Source organism: Aotus nancymaae, unplaced genomic scaffold (genome assembly GCF_030222135.1).
Source record: "Aotus nancymaae isolate 86718 unplaced genomic scaffold, 86718_ANA_hifiasm-v0.15.2.pri h1tg000025l, whole genome shotgun sequence".
NCBI lineage: Eukaryota > Metazoa > Chordata > Mammalia > Primates > Aotidae > Aotus > Aotus nancymaae.
The window spans coordinates 24616701-24630698 of NW_026988438.1; the positions used below are offsets into that span (position 1 = coordinate 24616701).

Sequence of the window (13998 nt, forward strand, 5' to 3'; positions counted from 1 at the left end):
GAGTGCAGTAATGTGATCACAGCTCAATGTAGCCTTGGCCTTTCAGGCTCAAGCAATCATCTTACTTCAGCCTCAAGAGTAGCTGAGACTATAGTCATGTGCCAACATGTTTGGCTAATTTTTTCATTTTTTTGTAGAGGCAGGGTCTTGCTATGTTGCCCAGGCTGGTCTTGAACTCCTGGCCTCAAGTGATTCTCCCACCTTGGCCTCCCAAAAGTGCTGGGATTATAAGCATGAGCCACACTTGCATAGAAGCTCTTTATATTTTTTGCAAATCAATGCCTTATTAAATGTAAATATTCTCACTTTGTTGCTTAGTGTTTTAACTTTACAGACATTTACCAGATATTTTTAATGCAATCATTCTTTTTCTATACAGATTTTATTATCTGATTTTTTATCAGAACAATTTTGTTGAACTAACTGCTCCAAGTTTCAGTTCACATTTTCTTTAACCTGCATTATGATTTTCTGGTCAGAATCTTTTTTGTGTGTGTGAGACGGAGTCTTGCTCTGTTGCCCAGGCTGGAATATAGCAGCACAATCTCAGCTCACTGAAGCCTCCACCTCACGGGTTCAAGTGATACTCCTAACTTAGCCTCCCAAGTAGCTGGGATTACAGGTATGCACCACCACGCCGGACTAATTTTTAATATTTTTAGTAGAGACAAAGTTTCCTCATGGCCAGGCTGGTCTTGAACTTCTGACCTCAAGTGATTCACCCACCTCGACCTCCCAAAGTGCTGGAATTACAGGCATGAGCCACTGTACCCGGCCAAAATCCTTTCTTCTTTGGTCTCACCAGACACCATTCTTGTTTTTCTTCCACAGAAGACAATCATTAGACCTTTCTTTTCTACTTTTCCCTTAAAGAACAGTGTTGAGGCCGGGCGCGGTAGCTCACATCTGTAATGTAAGCACTTTGAGAGGCCAAGGTGGGCAGATCACTTGAGGTCTGGAGTTCAAGACCAGCCTGGCCAACACGGTGAAACCCAGTCTCTACTAAAAATACAAAAATTAGCTGGGCGTGGTGGCACGCACCTGTAATCTCAGTTACTCAGGAGGGTGAGGCACGAGAATCACTTGAACCCAGGAAGCAGAGGTTGCAGTGAGCCAAGCCTGAGCCACTGCACTGTCCAGCCTGGGCGACAGAGTGAGACCTTGTTTCAAAAAAAAAAAAAAGACAGTGTTCTTTTTTTTTTTATTCTCTTCCCACATCATATTCCCTGGATGATCTTATTCACTCCAACAGTTTCAACAATCCCCCTTTGGCAGATGACACTGAAAATCCTCAGAGTGACATTTTGTACTATCTATGGGGTATTTCTAGCTTGACATCCCACAATCACTTTAAACTAAATTTCTTCTGAAGTTGAACTTTATAGATACTCTCTATACATTAAGATGGTCTCTAAGAAATACTGTTATACTTTTTTTCTTTAACTTACAATAAATGGTATGTATAGAATATTTTTATGAACAAAATAATATAAATATTTCTATGCGATATGTGTAGTGTCCTCTGGCAGGACGTAAATATTGGTAAAAGCAGTTATGACAAAGGGAGAAGACTTGCGTTTTGTGCATTCTGAATTTTGTAGCATGCTTTTGTGACCTTTGAATGCCTGCTCAAAGATAAATTCAAGTCTATAAATAAATACAACAGACCTTCTTATCAATCCCATCAAATCTATTCCCTGTTTGGCTGATGGTATCACTCATCCATTCGGTCTCTGCTAAAGACTTGGGAATCATCCTTCCTCTCCTCAAATGTACATCCAATTACCATATTCAGTTGAAATGCCTCAGAAATAGATCCTTCATTCACTTATGCATTCAACAGCAGCCCTAAGAACACACAATAAACCAAACTGGGTAGAGAGAAAAAGATGAATGAGACATTGTCAGCACAGTACCCTCAAGAAGCTCCCAGCCCAGGGATGCAAGCAGCCACACCATGCATTCAAACAGTGCTTCCTAAACAACTGATTCCTTTAGACATTTACAGGTATTTATTTGAGTAAGAGCTCATAAAATATATTTTTTATAATATACACAAGAAAAAATACATTTGAATGAATAAAAAATAAAATGACAGGAGGTGAAAGAATTTAGTGTTTATAGATGAGGTCATCAAGGACCTTAATAATTCAGAGAAGAAATTCAAAGGGTATTTTAAAGTTGAGACCCTGCTTTTACAATATTTTATAATAAAAAAAGGCATTTAAAGGTGATACATGACTTAATAGTTTTCCAATTTCAAAATGTGTTTCTAGACACTGTTGTTCATAAACCAAAAACAAAAACAAAAACAAAAACAAAAAAAGACACAACAACAAAAACAACCCAAACACTTTGGCAAGCAAAGTATAATTAGTCCATAGCAGCTTCATAACAGTTTACTTTTTTAATATAAAGATTTTTAAATTTACACTTTTTCTTGTTATAGCAGAAAAAACTATTATGCTAAGTCTGTAACCTATGCAGCAAAAATAATTATCTTAATGAAGCCTGAATTCTATGCAAATGTGCACCACACTGCATGTATATAGTAACTGAGTAAATGTAGACCCTGTGCTTATCAACTCTTCTATATAGAATACTGAACCCGCAAGTCTCACTCACTGTCTCTCTATATCTACATCTCTTTTCTGAAGGCAGCCTCAAGCTTTAAGCCAACATATATTTGTTATTGAAAAAAATTCTCATCTTCATTACTAAAAATGTTTCTGTAATGGCCTTCGACATTTTTTTCAGTACCCTAGTAACAAGTCATGTCATGATCAATGAATGATCACAACCTGTAGAAAAAACTACTGAGACTGGAGAATGGGTTTCTGTTTCCAACCCCTGAAAGACGTTGCTGCTTCAAGACCCATGGCTCCAAGAAGACAATTCAGAATTTCTTACTTTTAAAAAATACTGTCACAAATAACTGAATAATTAGATTTCTAGGAAAATGAGGCTTTTAAATTAAGATTTAGCAAAATCAACTATAGTGTATTTACTTCTAATCATTGATGAATGACAGAAATCAGTTAAAGTTTTACATACAAAAGATATAAATACTGCATAATATGTAGTGAATATTGGCACAAACCCTTTCATACTTAAAGCATAAAATGCAATCAGTAAATCTGATGCTCTTAAGTGTGTTTCTTAAGATGACGTAGGTCAAAAAACCTCTAGATAGCATGGAAATTTCCCAGATTAAGGCTTTCCAATAGGTTTGTAGCAAGCATCAGGTTGCCAGAGGCGAATATCAACGAGAACTTGATTGAGTTTTTGCATCCAGAGATCCCGCTCTTCTTTAGTATCTGCAGACAGCCAGTTCCTACAGGAACAAACAACCAACGAGGTCAGAATTCTTTTCCCCTCATTCTCTACCCCCAAGTACTCATGGTAGGGAAAAAAAAATGACTAAACAAACCAGTCAAATCAATTACCTTTAACCATCTTTTATGGATGCTAATCCAGAGGCACTTAGTGAGGGGCTTTCCAAATAAAACAGAGGAAAATTATCCCCAGTTTGGTTAACTGATGCTAACTTACACTAATTACACTTGGTAAAGGCTGGTGTTTCCAACAGGTGTTCTATATAGGTAGTGTGTGGCCTGGGTAACTTGATGGCATAGGACACCCACTAAGTGTGGGCAACTTCTCAGCAAGAGCATCAAAGGCCTGAATCTAGGCACTCCCAATATCCTTCAGAGTCAGGTTCCCCAACAGCTGCAATCACAGACTCGTGGACCTTCACCTGGCTTTACAGGTAATATTGTTTTACACTGTCTCCCACTAGATTTGTCCTACTATATTAGTAGAACATGGTATTTACAATAAACTATCTAAAGATCCTAAGACTTTCGTCTATCCTAACCTCTCTGTCCATATTAAGAATATTTTCCTTGCATCCATAATTAGCTACAAGTTGAATAAATAACTAGTTGATGGGGCAGGCCAGGGTAAGGAAGAGGGGATTCCCTAACTCATAGCCAGAGCATCCTTCTAGTGAACAGCCAGCTGTTAGGTTTTTATATTGCATTCATTCTGCAACTTTATAAGTTCTCCCCATTGGTATAGAAATGGTATAAACATGAATAAGTGGAGTTTATCACCTCCTAGTAGTCAATGAAGAAAATACTGCACTTATAATCGCCACCACTTATTAAGCTCATTTTATGTACTCGAAACTGTGCTAAGTGTGTTTACTCATTCATCTCTATTGTCTGAAGTCTCTGTTAACCTATTCTGGTTCAAGAGGCTGACAAAATTTTAAAAAACTCTCTTGTCACTGTGGAGTTTATTATTCCCTTTTGACACAGAAGATTTCAGAGCACCAGCAAAGTTAAGTGACCTGCCATGGTTATGTTTGGTAAGTCACAGAGTTAGGATTTAAACTTAAGTCTGTTGACTTCAAAGCTCCACTGTACTGCCTCCCCATGTGATAAAACATTCTAGTTTCAATGTGTAGTCTCTATTTTGAAGTAGGCAATAGAGATCAGAAGAGAAATCTTTAGTATTGACAGCAAGCTAAATTAGTAGAAATGAAAATGAGGTACATTAAATTCAGGTAAAAGGCCTAAGTCCAAAAGACTTAAGGCCCTGTAAGGAAACATCAGTGAGGCAAAGGAGAATGCAGAACTGCAGAATGTTTATATTCTCACGATCAAAAAAGCAAAATAAATTTTAGGCCATAAGCAAAGCTGAAGACTCAGCCAAGACTGAACTGAGAAGTACCACTCTCATATGCTTGGGCAAAGGGTACCCATCCACATTATAATTTTATAGTAAGAAAGAGTACAAGTAAATGAGGTAAAGAGTAATTAAAGCAACATATAATCTAGCTATTTTTATCACAGGGGAAGGTCTACACAGAAGTCTAAGAGAGTTTATGCAACCAGTAAAAATAAAGTTATATGAAAAATGTGAGTGATATTCAAAATGGCTGAAGTGGGCTGCTGTGGTCAGGAACTACGTAGATACTGCATTTTGGTTGGTTCCTCCACTGACGGTGGCCATGGACAGGTCGCTATCAAACAAAATGATTAGAAAACCATTTTGCCTGTCCTGCCCTGCCTGATTCCACCACTGCATAGAAAACCACTGAAAGAATAAATGAGTTAAAACGCATAAATCTGGAAGTAATCTAGACATCAAAAATTTCCATCAAATGAGTCCTCTATCTAGCTATTTTAAAACAAATTGGCAGTCTCTGGGCAACGCTGTTCTATTTTAGTATTGTGTCTCCTGGCTGTAGCTTTCTAATATTTTCACATTAGAAACTCATAAAGCTAGTTCTACCAATCTCCCCATATCTGCATTATCCAGCAACAGCCTAATTACTAAAGATCTTATCAAATTCTAACTTTTGTCCCTAATGACAACTTTGTACATTGAAGTTGGTCTTCAAGCTTCTCTTAGGCATCCAAGTAAAAGAACCTATCTTGGAATCTTAGCAATAAACCTTTGTATCTTACACTTGAGCTTAGGGTTAATTAGAAAAGAGGTACTCCCCAAAGTTTTATTCTGTCAATCTCCATCCAGAAATTGGCAGAATAGAATGAGATTGTTTTTGTGAGTCATTTGATTACATGAGGGTATTCTGGGAATGGAAGGAAGGGATGTGTAAAGTCTCTATGAATAATGCTTGTCTCCTCAACTACACATGAAATCTTGAAACTTAACCCAAAGATTATTAGCTAACTGCCAGGAAAATGCCTCCCCTGTGAGCATACTAGAAAATATTAAGCTAAGATACAACCTGAGTATTATACTTTCCTTAACTATGTTAATTTAGTTATGATAGATGGTTCTCTTATTGCTTTGTGTGTGTTTTGTTTTCTCATTATGGCTGTGCCCTTTTCAAAGTCAATGACCATCTCTGATATTTCTCATAGTGGCAAGTACATAATGGGCAATCAATTGCTTAGTTGACAGAAATATTTATAGGCCAATACATACTTGGTGACACAGAGTGTGTCCCTGCATTGGCTGACAAGAGTCTCTCGGTCATCTTCTCTTTGTGGTCGGACAGTAATTAATTCAAAAGTGTTGCGTCTTGCACAAAATTCTCTGTTGGCTGGTTCTATCTGATGACTGGTACAATTAGCCAGATTTATCCGTCCTATGGGATTCTTTAAAAACAAATTAAGAGAAATTAGCAGAAAATAAGACTATTTAAGTCAGTAAGCATTAAGTTGGTACAAATTAAATTAAAATTAAAAAGCCATTCATTTAAAAGTTAAAATTTAGTTACACTGGGCTTAGAGAAACATATTCAACATTTATTATTGTTCCTAGCTAGACATAAAAATAAAACCCAAAAATATCAACTGGTAGCTCTTGCCAGCTATCCTATAAAGCTCTTTATTATGGAGGGCTTCAAATAAAAAATACAAAGAACAGTATAATGAGCCCCAGGTACCAAAACCAGCTACAACAATGAGAAACACACTCAGCTGCCTTTTGTCTGTACCTTACCCACTTCTCCTCTTTCTATAAAAGGAAACCTAGACATCAGATTTCATGTGTAAATATTTCTTTATGTATCTATGAAACATAAGGGCAAACAATTGCCCTGGGTTGTTGGCAGCCATGAATTCCAGTGGTATGAGAGCCGAAGTGCAGGAAAAAATTCATGAGACCAAATGGTCCTGAAAATGGGAAAAGGAACACATATAGGCACACACAATGAGCCAACAGCTAATAAATGTGTCAATTCTATCAGAAGTTTTAAAAATAAAAATAGAACATACCACTTTAAAATCTTAGATTGGCTAAGTCTGGAAAAAACAGTAACAACCTCTGTTGATTGGTTAGGGAGTGAGTAACAGATTCTTATGCATCACTGGTGAAAGTATAATATGATCTATTACTGGTAGGCAACTTGATAACAGTCATCAAAAACCATTAACAATGAGCATTTTCTGATCATACAGTTCTACCTAAATGTATCCTAAGCAAATACATAATATGTATACACAGATTTTAATATGTATAGTCACTGTTTTTTCATAATAGCAAAAAATCCCAAACAAATTAAATGACAGTAATAGGAGACTAATTAAATAAATCACGGTATTGTTTCCAGCAAATATAGCACATTAAATAGTCTGAAAATCCTCCCATTAAGCCACCAAATGCTAGATAATTAAATTCACAAGAAAGTAAAAATATCCTTCAAAGGCCAAAATCAATGAGCAAGGGAGAATGAAGAATAGTAAACCAATTTGAAACCCTGTCTTCCCTTGGGGCGTTTGCCACCACTAAGACCTGCAACGTAGAGATGACAGAATATAAATTCTGGTATTTGCTTTAAAACACCCTAGCAAAGCAACTAAACAAAAATGCATGTGTGTTGTGGAGAGATAAATGAAACCTGAAAACTAATAATTAATGAAGCTGGAAGTTCATTATACCATTTTTGCTTTGTGTACATTTGAACATTTTCAATTATAAAAAGCAAAACGGAGCCAAGAGCAGTGGCTCATAATTATAATCCCAACACTTTGGGAGGCTGAGGTGGGCGGATCGCTTTGAGCTCAGGAGTTTGAGACCAGCCTGGTCAACATGGTGAAACCCCAGCTCTACTGAAAATACGAAAATTAGCGTGTCTGGTAGTGCTTGCCTGTAGTCCCAGCTACTTGGGAGGCTGAGGCAGAGGTTGCAGTGAGCCAAGATCGCACCACTGCACTCCAGCCTGGGCAACAGAGTGAGACTCTGTCTCAAAAAAAAGAAACAAAAAGTAAAACATATATGTATATATATTTCCATGGGGTGATGGCGGTGTGTGTGTATGTGTGTGTGTGTGTGCATGCAAGGGTGTGTGGAAAAAGCAAGGACCAAGAATAGTCATACAGTAGCCCCCACCACTTATCCATGGTTTCACTTTCCATAGCTTCAATTACCCAGTCAACCATAGTTTAAAAATATTAAAAGAAAAATTCTAGAAACAAACAATTCATAAGCTTTAAACTGTATGCCATTCCAAGCACCATGATGAAATCTGCCACCATCGCATCTGCGGTGTGGATCCCCGCTTTGTTCAGTGTATCCACGCCGTATACCTGCTACCTGCTCAGTACTCACTTAGCAGCATACTGAGTTATAAGATCAACTGCTGTAGTACGCAGTGCTTGCGTTCAAGTAGCCCTTATCTGACATAATAAGGTCCCCAAAGTGCAAGAGTAGATATGCCAAAAACAAGCCATAAAATGCTTCCTTTAAGTGAAAAGGTGAAAGTTTTTGACTTAATAAGGAAAGAAAAAAAATCATATGCTGAGGTTGCCAAGCTCTACACAGTAAGAATAAATTTTCTATCCATGAAATTGTAAAGAAAAAGAAATTCATGCAAGTTTCGTTGTCACATTTTCAACTGTAAAAGTTACCACCACGGTACGTGGTAAGTGCCTAATTAAAACAGAAAAGACATTAAATTTGTGAGTGTAAGACATCAACAGAAACGTGTTGTGACTGATGGCAATTGGGTCTGGTACTTATCCATGGTTTCATGCATTCACTGGGGGTCCTGGAATGCATCCGCTGAGGATAAGGGAGAACCACTGTCCATTACTGCGTATGTCAGGAGACCTGCCTTAGCAGACATTAAGATTTATTTTAAAGCTGTGTTCATTTAGATTTGGATAGAGAAACAGACCTAAGGAAACAGAACAGTGAGCCTAAAATTAAACCTACACATATAATGACATCTTGATACACATGAGAAGTGGCATTGTAGATCAGTGAATGATACAGTTTGGATATTTGTATTCACCCAGATCTCATGTTCAATTGTCATCCCTAGTATTGGAGGTGGGGCCTGGTGGGAGGTGACTGGATTATGGGGGTGGATTTCTCAAGAAATCCTCTTGGTGTTGTCCTCACAATAGTGAATGAGTTCTCACATGAGCTGATTGTTCAAAAATGTGTGGCACCTCCCCTTGCTCACTCACTAGCTTGCTCCTGCTTTTACCATATGATACACTTGCTCCCACTTCCCTTTCTGCTGTGAGTGAAAGCTCCCTGAGAGGCCTCCCCAGAAGCTCAGCAGATGTGTGTCATGCTTTTAGTATAGCCTGAAGAACCAGCAGCCAATTAAAAAATTACCCAGTCTTGGGTAGTTCTTCATAGCAATGCAAGAATGGCCTAACACAGAGGGGAAAGAACCAACAATTCAATGATGCTGGCACAATTGGTTATCCAGGTGGAAAAAAAAAATCAATTCTAGGGAAATTAAATGTGAAGTATAAACATCTATAACTTTAGAAAGAGGTATAAAAGAAATCTTTGACTGCAGGGTAAGGATAGTTGCTTAAATTAGACCCTAAAAAGTACAAAGCAATAGACTGACAGGTCTGAATACCTTAACATTAGAAAAGTCTGTGCATGAGAAGACACTATAAAGATAAATTAAAAGATATGTCAAGCCTAAGACTAGGGAAATATAATTGTAATGTGCCAATATTAAAATGGATAATATACAGACAATCAGTTCATAGGAGAGAAAATAAAAATGGCCATACACACTCTTATGCTTAGAAAAGATACTTAGTCTAGTAATCAAGAAGATATAAAATTTTTTTAAATGAGAGAACATTTCACATCTACCTTATTGATGGAAGTTTAAAAGCCTGACATATGAAGTGTTGGTGGGAATATGAAAAACTGAGAACTCTCAAATATCCCTGGTGGGAATGGAAAATCGTACAACCACTTTTGCGACTCATTTGACAAAATCAAGTTGTAGATGTGCAAACCCTACAAACCAGCAATTCTGCTACTAGATAACATTCAAACATGCAAAAAAGAACTCTCATCCATGTGTACAAGAAACTAAATCTTCCTGCGTGAGGGCCGTAAAAGGCACAAACCAAAAGAAAACGAGAAGAAAGTGAATCACAGCAGCACTGTCTGTATACAACAATTTAGAAATAATTTTAAGGGTCTCTAAACAGGAGAATGGATAAATTGTAATGTGTTCTTAAATAGAATACTATACAGAGAAAAGAGGACAAAACAGAGCTACACACACCACCCCAGACAAATTTCACAAACCATACTGACCCAAAAAACACAAGTTGCAGAATAATACATACAGTATGTTATTATCTGTATAATGTTTAAAGACATGCAATTGCAGCAACATATATTGCTTATATACATGTATAGGTTGAACAACCCAAATCTGAAAATCTTGAATTCTGAAATGCTCCAAAATCTAAAACTTTTTGAGAGTGAACATGGTACTCCAAAGGAAAGGCCCATTGGAGCATCTCAGATTTTGAATTTTTGGGTTAGGAGATAATTAATTGGCAAGTATAATGCAAATAGTCCAAAATCTGGAAAAAAGATTTCAAATCTGAAACACCTCTAAACCCCAAGGATTATAGATGAGGGATATTCAATCTGTATAATAAAAATTTAAATAAGTGCATGGGAACAATATATAATTTTAGGATAGAGGTTATCTCTGTGGCAGGCAGAATTACATGGGGAGCTTCAACTGGAATGGTAACACAGAGGTTGACTGAAATTGTTCTATGCCCGTTTGAATGTCTCAAACATTTCACGATAAATTTTTAAAATATTAACAATTTTAATGACTACAGTGTAAAACACATAGCTATCAAACACAACATTATAGACTTATCTTTACTGATATTGAAAGACATTAGATATTTTATCAAGTAAAAAATCAGATTATAAAAAGCATGCTTTTCTTTTTTAAAAGATTCGTAATTATTATATATTATACATTTTAAAAATTTGAAAAGCTATCTAACTAAAATATGAACAATAGCTATGTCTGTCATGGATAATTTTCCTTTTTAATTCTGCTTATTTCTATTTTCCAGTTTGGGGATAATAAATAATCTTACTGGGGCAATGATATTAACTTCTTTAAAAACATGATACAATTTATTACACAAAATCCTCTTATTAAATTTTAGAAACAAAATACAAACCATTGTTTCTATGGGTGGGAGTTTCCATTATTGTTTTATCCTAGCTAATAAGATAAAAAACTAAATTTAAAATATTTCCAACTTCAAATGTCAACAAAAAATTTTAATTAAACATCCAGTAGAAAAGAAGGAAAAATATATGTGTTAAAGTATTTTAAGAGTGGTCACATCATAGGGAATGGATAGAATATAAAAATTTTAAACAAATGAGACACACACCCACACAAATTAATCTACAAGAAAAATGCTTTTTTTTTTTTTTTTTTTTTGAGACGGAGTGTTGCTCTGTCGCCCAGGCTGGAGTGCTGTGGCATGATCTTGGCCCACGGTAACCTCGGCCTCCTGAGTCCAAGCAATTCTCCTGCCTCAGCCTCCACCACATCCAGCTAATTTTTGTATTTTTAGGAGATACAGGGTTTTGCCATGTTGGCCAGGTTAGTATCAAACTCCTGACCTCAGGTGATCCATCCACCTCAGCCTCCCAAAGTGCCGAGATTACAGGTGTAAGCCACTGCACCCGGCCAACAAGAACATTTTCAATGGCTTAATGAGTACACAGAAAGGGGAATTAATTTGGGTGAGTGATAGGAGCGAAAGAGAACACTTGCATGAACACTACATGAAAGTCAATCAGGGCTTTCACCACTAACCAATACAATTTAAATTACCTTTCGTTTCTCATCATCTGGATAAGTCCAATAAGATATACAGTTTCCAGAAAGAACACACCATCTTCGATGCCAGGCACCAAAACCACTAACATCTTCAAATATGGTCTGGAAAAGTCAATTGAAATGCTGGCTTTAGAAAGCTGAGGAAAATATCCTAACAATGAAATACTGATTCTGTATTTTAACTGCAGTATGTTGACATATTTCATATCTCAAAATCTATTTGTACGATTTCATGTCTTTTACCTTAGTAATGAAAATCACTGATTATTCATATCAGAAATTTACTTCAACATCATCTACAAGCATTTAAGAACATTCAGGTATCAACCCTAAATTAAATACATCTACCTAATTTTAGACTTTAAAAAAGTGTAGTGTCCCTAACCAAATGCTCCTTAAATAAGGGAAATGCCTCTAGTGTTGGAGAATTAATATGAAATTATCACACCATACTTATTTTAAAAAACTAATGATAACATATTAAGTAAAACCTATCTTAAGATGCAAGACTGGGATTTAATCTTTATTCAGGAGATCAAGTTTTCTAACAGGATTAGAAAAGAGTCAGCTTATGATCACAGGCCTTGGTCAATAACTGTGATAAACATCGCAACTCCAAGTTCACTGCTGGGCCGTGAGACCCGCTTGGAGTGATGCCTCCCGGCAGTCAGGCATTCATCCTTAGGAATGCTAGTTATATTCCAAAGGTAGGCAAGGCAGTAGTGTTGACTAGAGACAGGACTCCAGAATAGGCAACTATAATAACATCTGGTTTTGTTCCACGGAAGCACTTCCATTTAAACAGCGTAAGTAGAGGCTAAAAGTTTTTCACCTACTATTGTTTAGCTATAGTCATAACAGATCCCTAAACTATATAAAAGCCCTCACTTTTCATTAAAAAGGAAAAACAGAAACCATTCATCTGGGAACTTCTCTGTTAAAGAATAAAGCAAGGTAAAAACATAACAATGCTGCAGATCAGGGAAACCTTTTCTATAAGGGATGGAGAGTAAATATTTTAGACTTTGGGCCATAAGGTACCTGCCACAGCTACTCAGTTCAGCTGCTGGGCACAGAAACAGCCACAGATGCTAAGTAAGCAGATAAGCCTCTGTTCCAATCAAAGGCTATAAAAACAGTCAGTGGGGCCTGCTGTGCTGCCCTCTGATACAGACGATTCAAATGCATCTTTGCATTTGATTTCAGATTACCTTCATATCACAACTTTACTTGTCTGATTGTTGAGAAGCTAATAATAATAAGCTAGTATTACTTGGCTGTTGCTGTGAGAGACTATTCTAAGAATATCTGTATTTTAAAATTATCTCAACTAATCCTTACTTCAACTCTGTGACAGTTGGATATACACTCTTCTCAATTTACTGTTTTATGTAAATTTCCCAAAAGGTGGCTTGAATTAGGAGTCTAATTTCTGGCCATGATGTGTGAGAGCAAATGTTACCAAGCTAGATTGAAACCGTAGATTAATTAGCTTGCTCCAACCATATGCCCTCCTGCCTCACCTTTTTCCTCCTCCCCTGATCCTTCCATTTTCCTCCCCAAGCAGCATTTTTCTAGGCAACACTGCTCACAGCCCCCGAAAGAAGAAAGGAATCTTATTTCAATCTCAAGCATGCAAGTTAACACAAATGACTCACCAGCTCCCTCCTGTGTTGACATTCACCTTTTACATCATAAAGGTAAAAGACAAGGTAACTTTTGACAGACAAGATTAACACCAGCTATTATGACATCCTACTATAATCGGAATGGAATAAGAAAAGAACAGCCTTTTTGTTTCTATAGCTAAGGAAACGGAAGGCCAAGGAAATTAAGTGACGTCACACAGACAGCAAAACCGGAACCTTTTGGCTGCCAATCCAGAGCACCTGCCTCTTGCTGCTCCTTGGTGGAGGCAGAGCTAGCTGGCACCCTGTCAGAACCACTTACCAGTCTCTTTGGTTGGAGTCTCCCTTCTCCCATCCAGCCCTGGCACATCAGGAAAGGAAGCTGAGCTGAGGAGCTTTCATCTCCATTGCTACCTCTAATTTTTTTATAGCGGGTAGAGGCAGTTAAAATGCAATGTTTAGGCAGAGGACTGAAGATAAGTCAGGGAGTCCTGAGCTCTTTCTTACTACATTTCTGTCAGTATGGATGTGAGAAGAATGGGCTATAGGATTCAAGACAGAGTAAACTTGAAGAGGTCTAACAAGGTAGTTAAGAGCCCAGCTAAAAAATTAATTAGGTGAGATGTTAAATGCAAATGAACCAGCTACCTTAACAGACCCTATCCATTGCTAAAGGCGTCTACATTAAATATAAAAATGTTTACATGAAAATAAAAGATCATTAGGCAAACA

At 37.1% G+C, this 13998-nt stretch overlaps 1 protein-coding gene across 3 annotated transcripts in view; it reads right to left on the reverse strand.

The window, feature by feature from the left end:
* Positions 1-1989: 1989 nt before the first annotated feature.
* The window catches only part of ANLN (anillin, actin binding protein), a 62617-nt gene continuing 50608 nt past the window's right edge, over positions 1990-13998 (reverse strand). For all 3 annotated transcript variants that reach the window (XM_064380452.1, XM_021669348.2, XM_064380451.1), the window contains 3 exons: positions 11633-11740; positions 5962-6134; positions 1990-3334 (listed from right to left, as the gene is read on the reverse strand). In XM_064380452.1, coding sequence (XP_064236522.1) covers positions 3211-3334; positions 5962-6134; positions 11633-11740 — 405 coding nt within the window. In that variant the 3' untranslated portion in view covers positions 1990-3210. The remainder of the gene's footprint in view (positions 3335-5961; positions 6135-11632; positions 11741-13998) is intronic.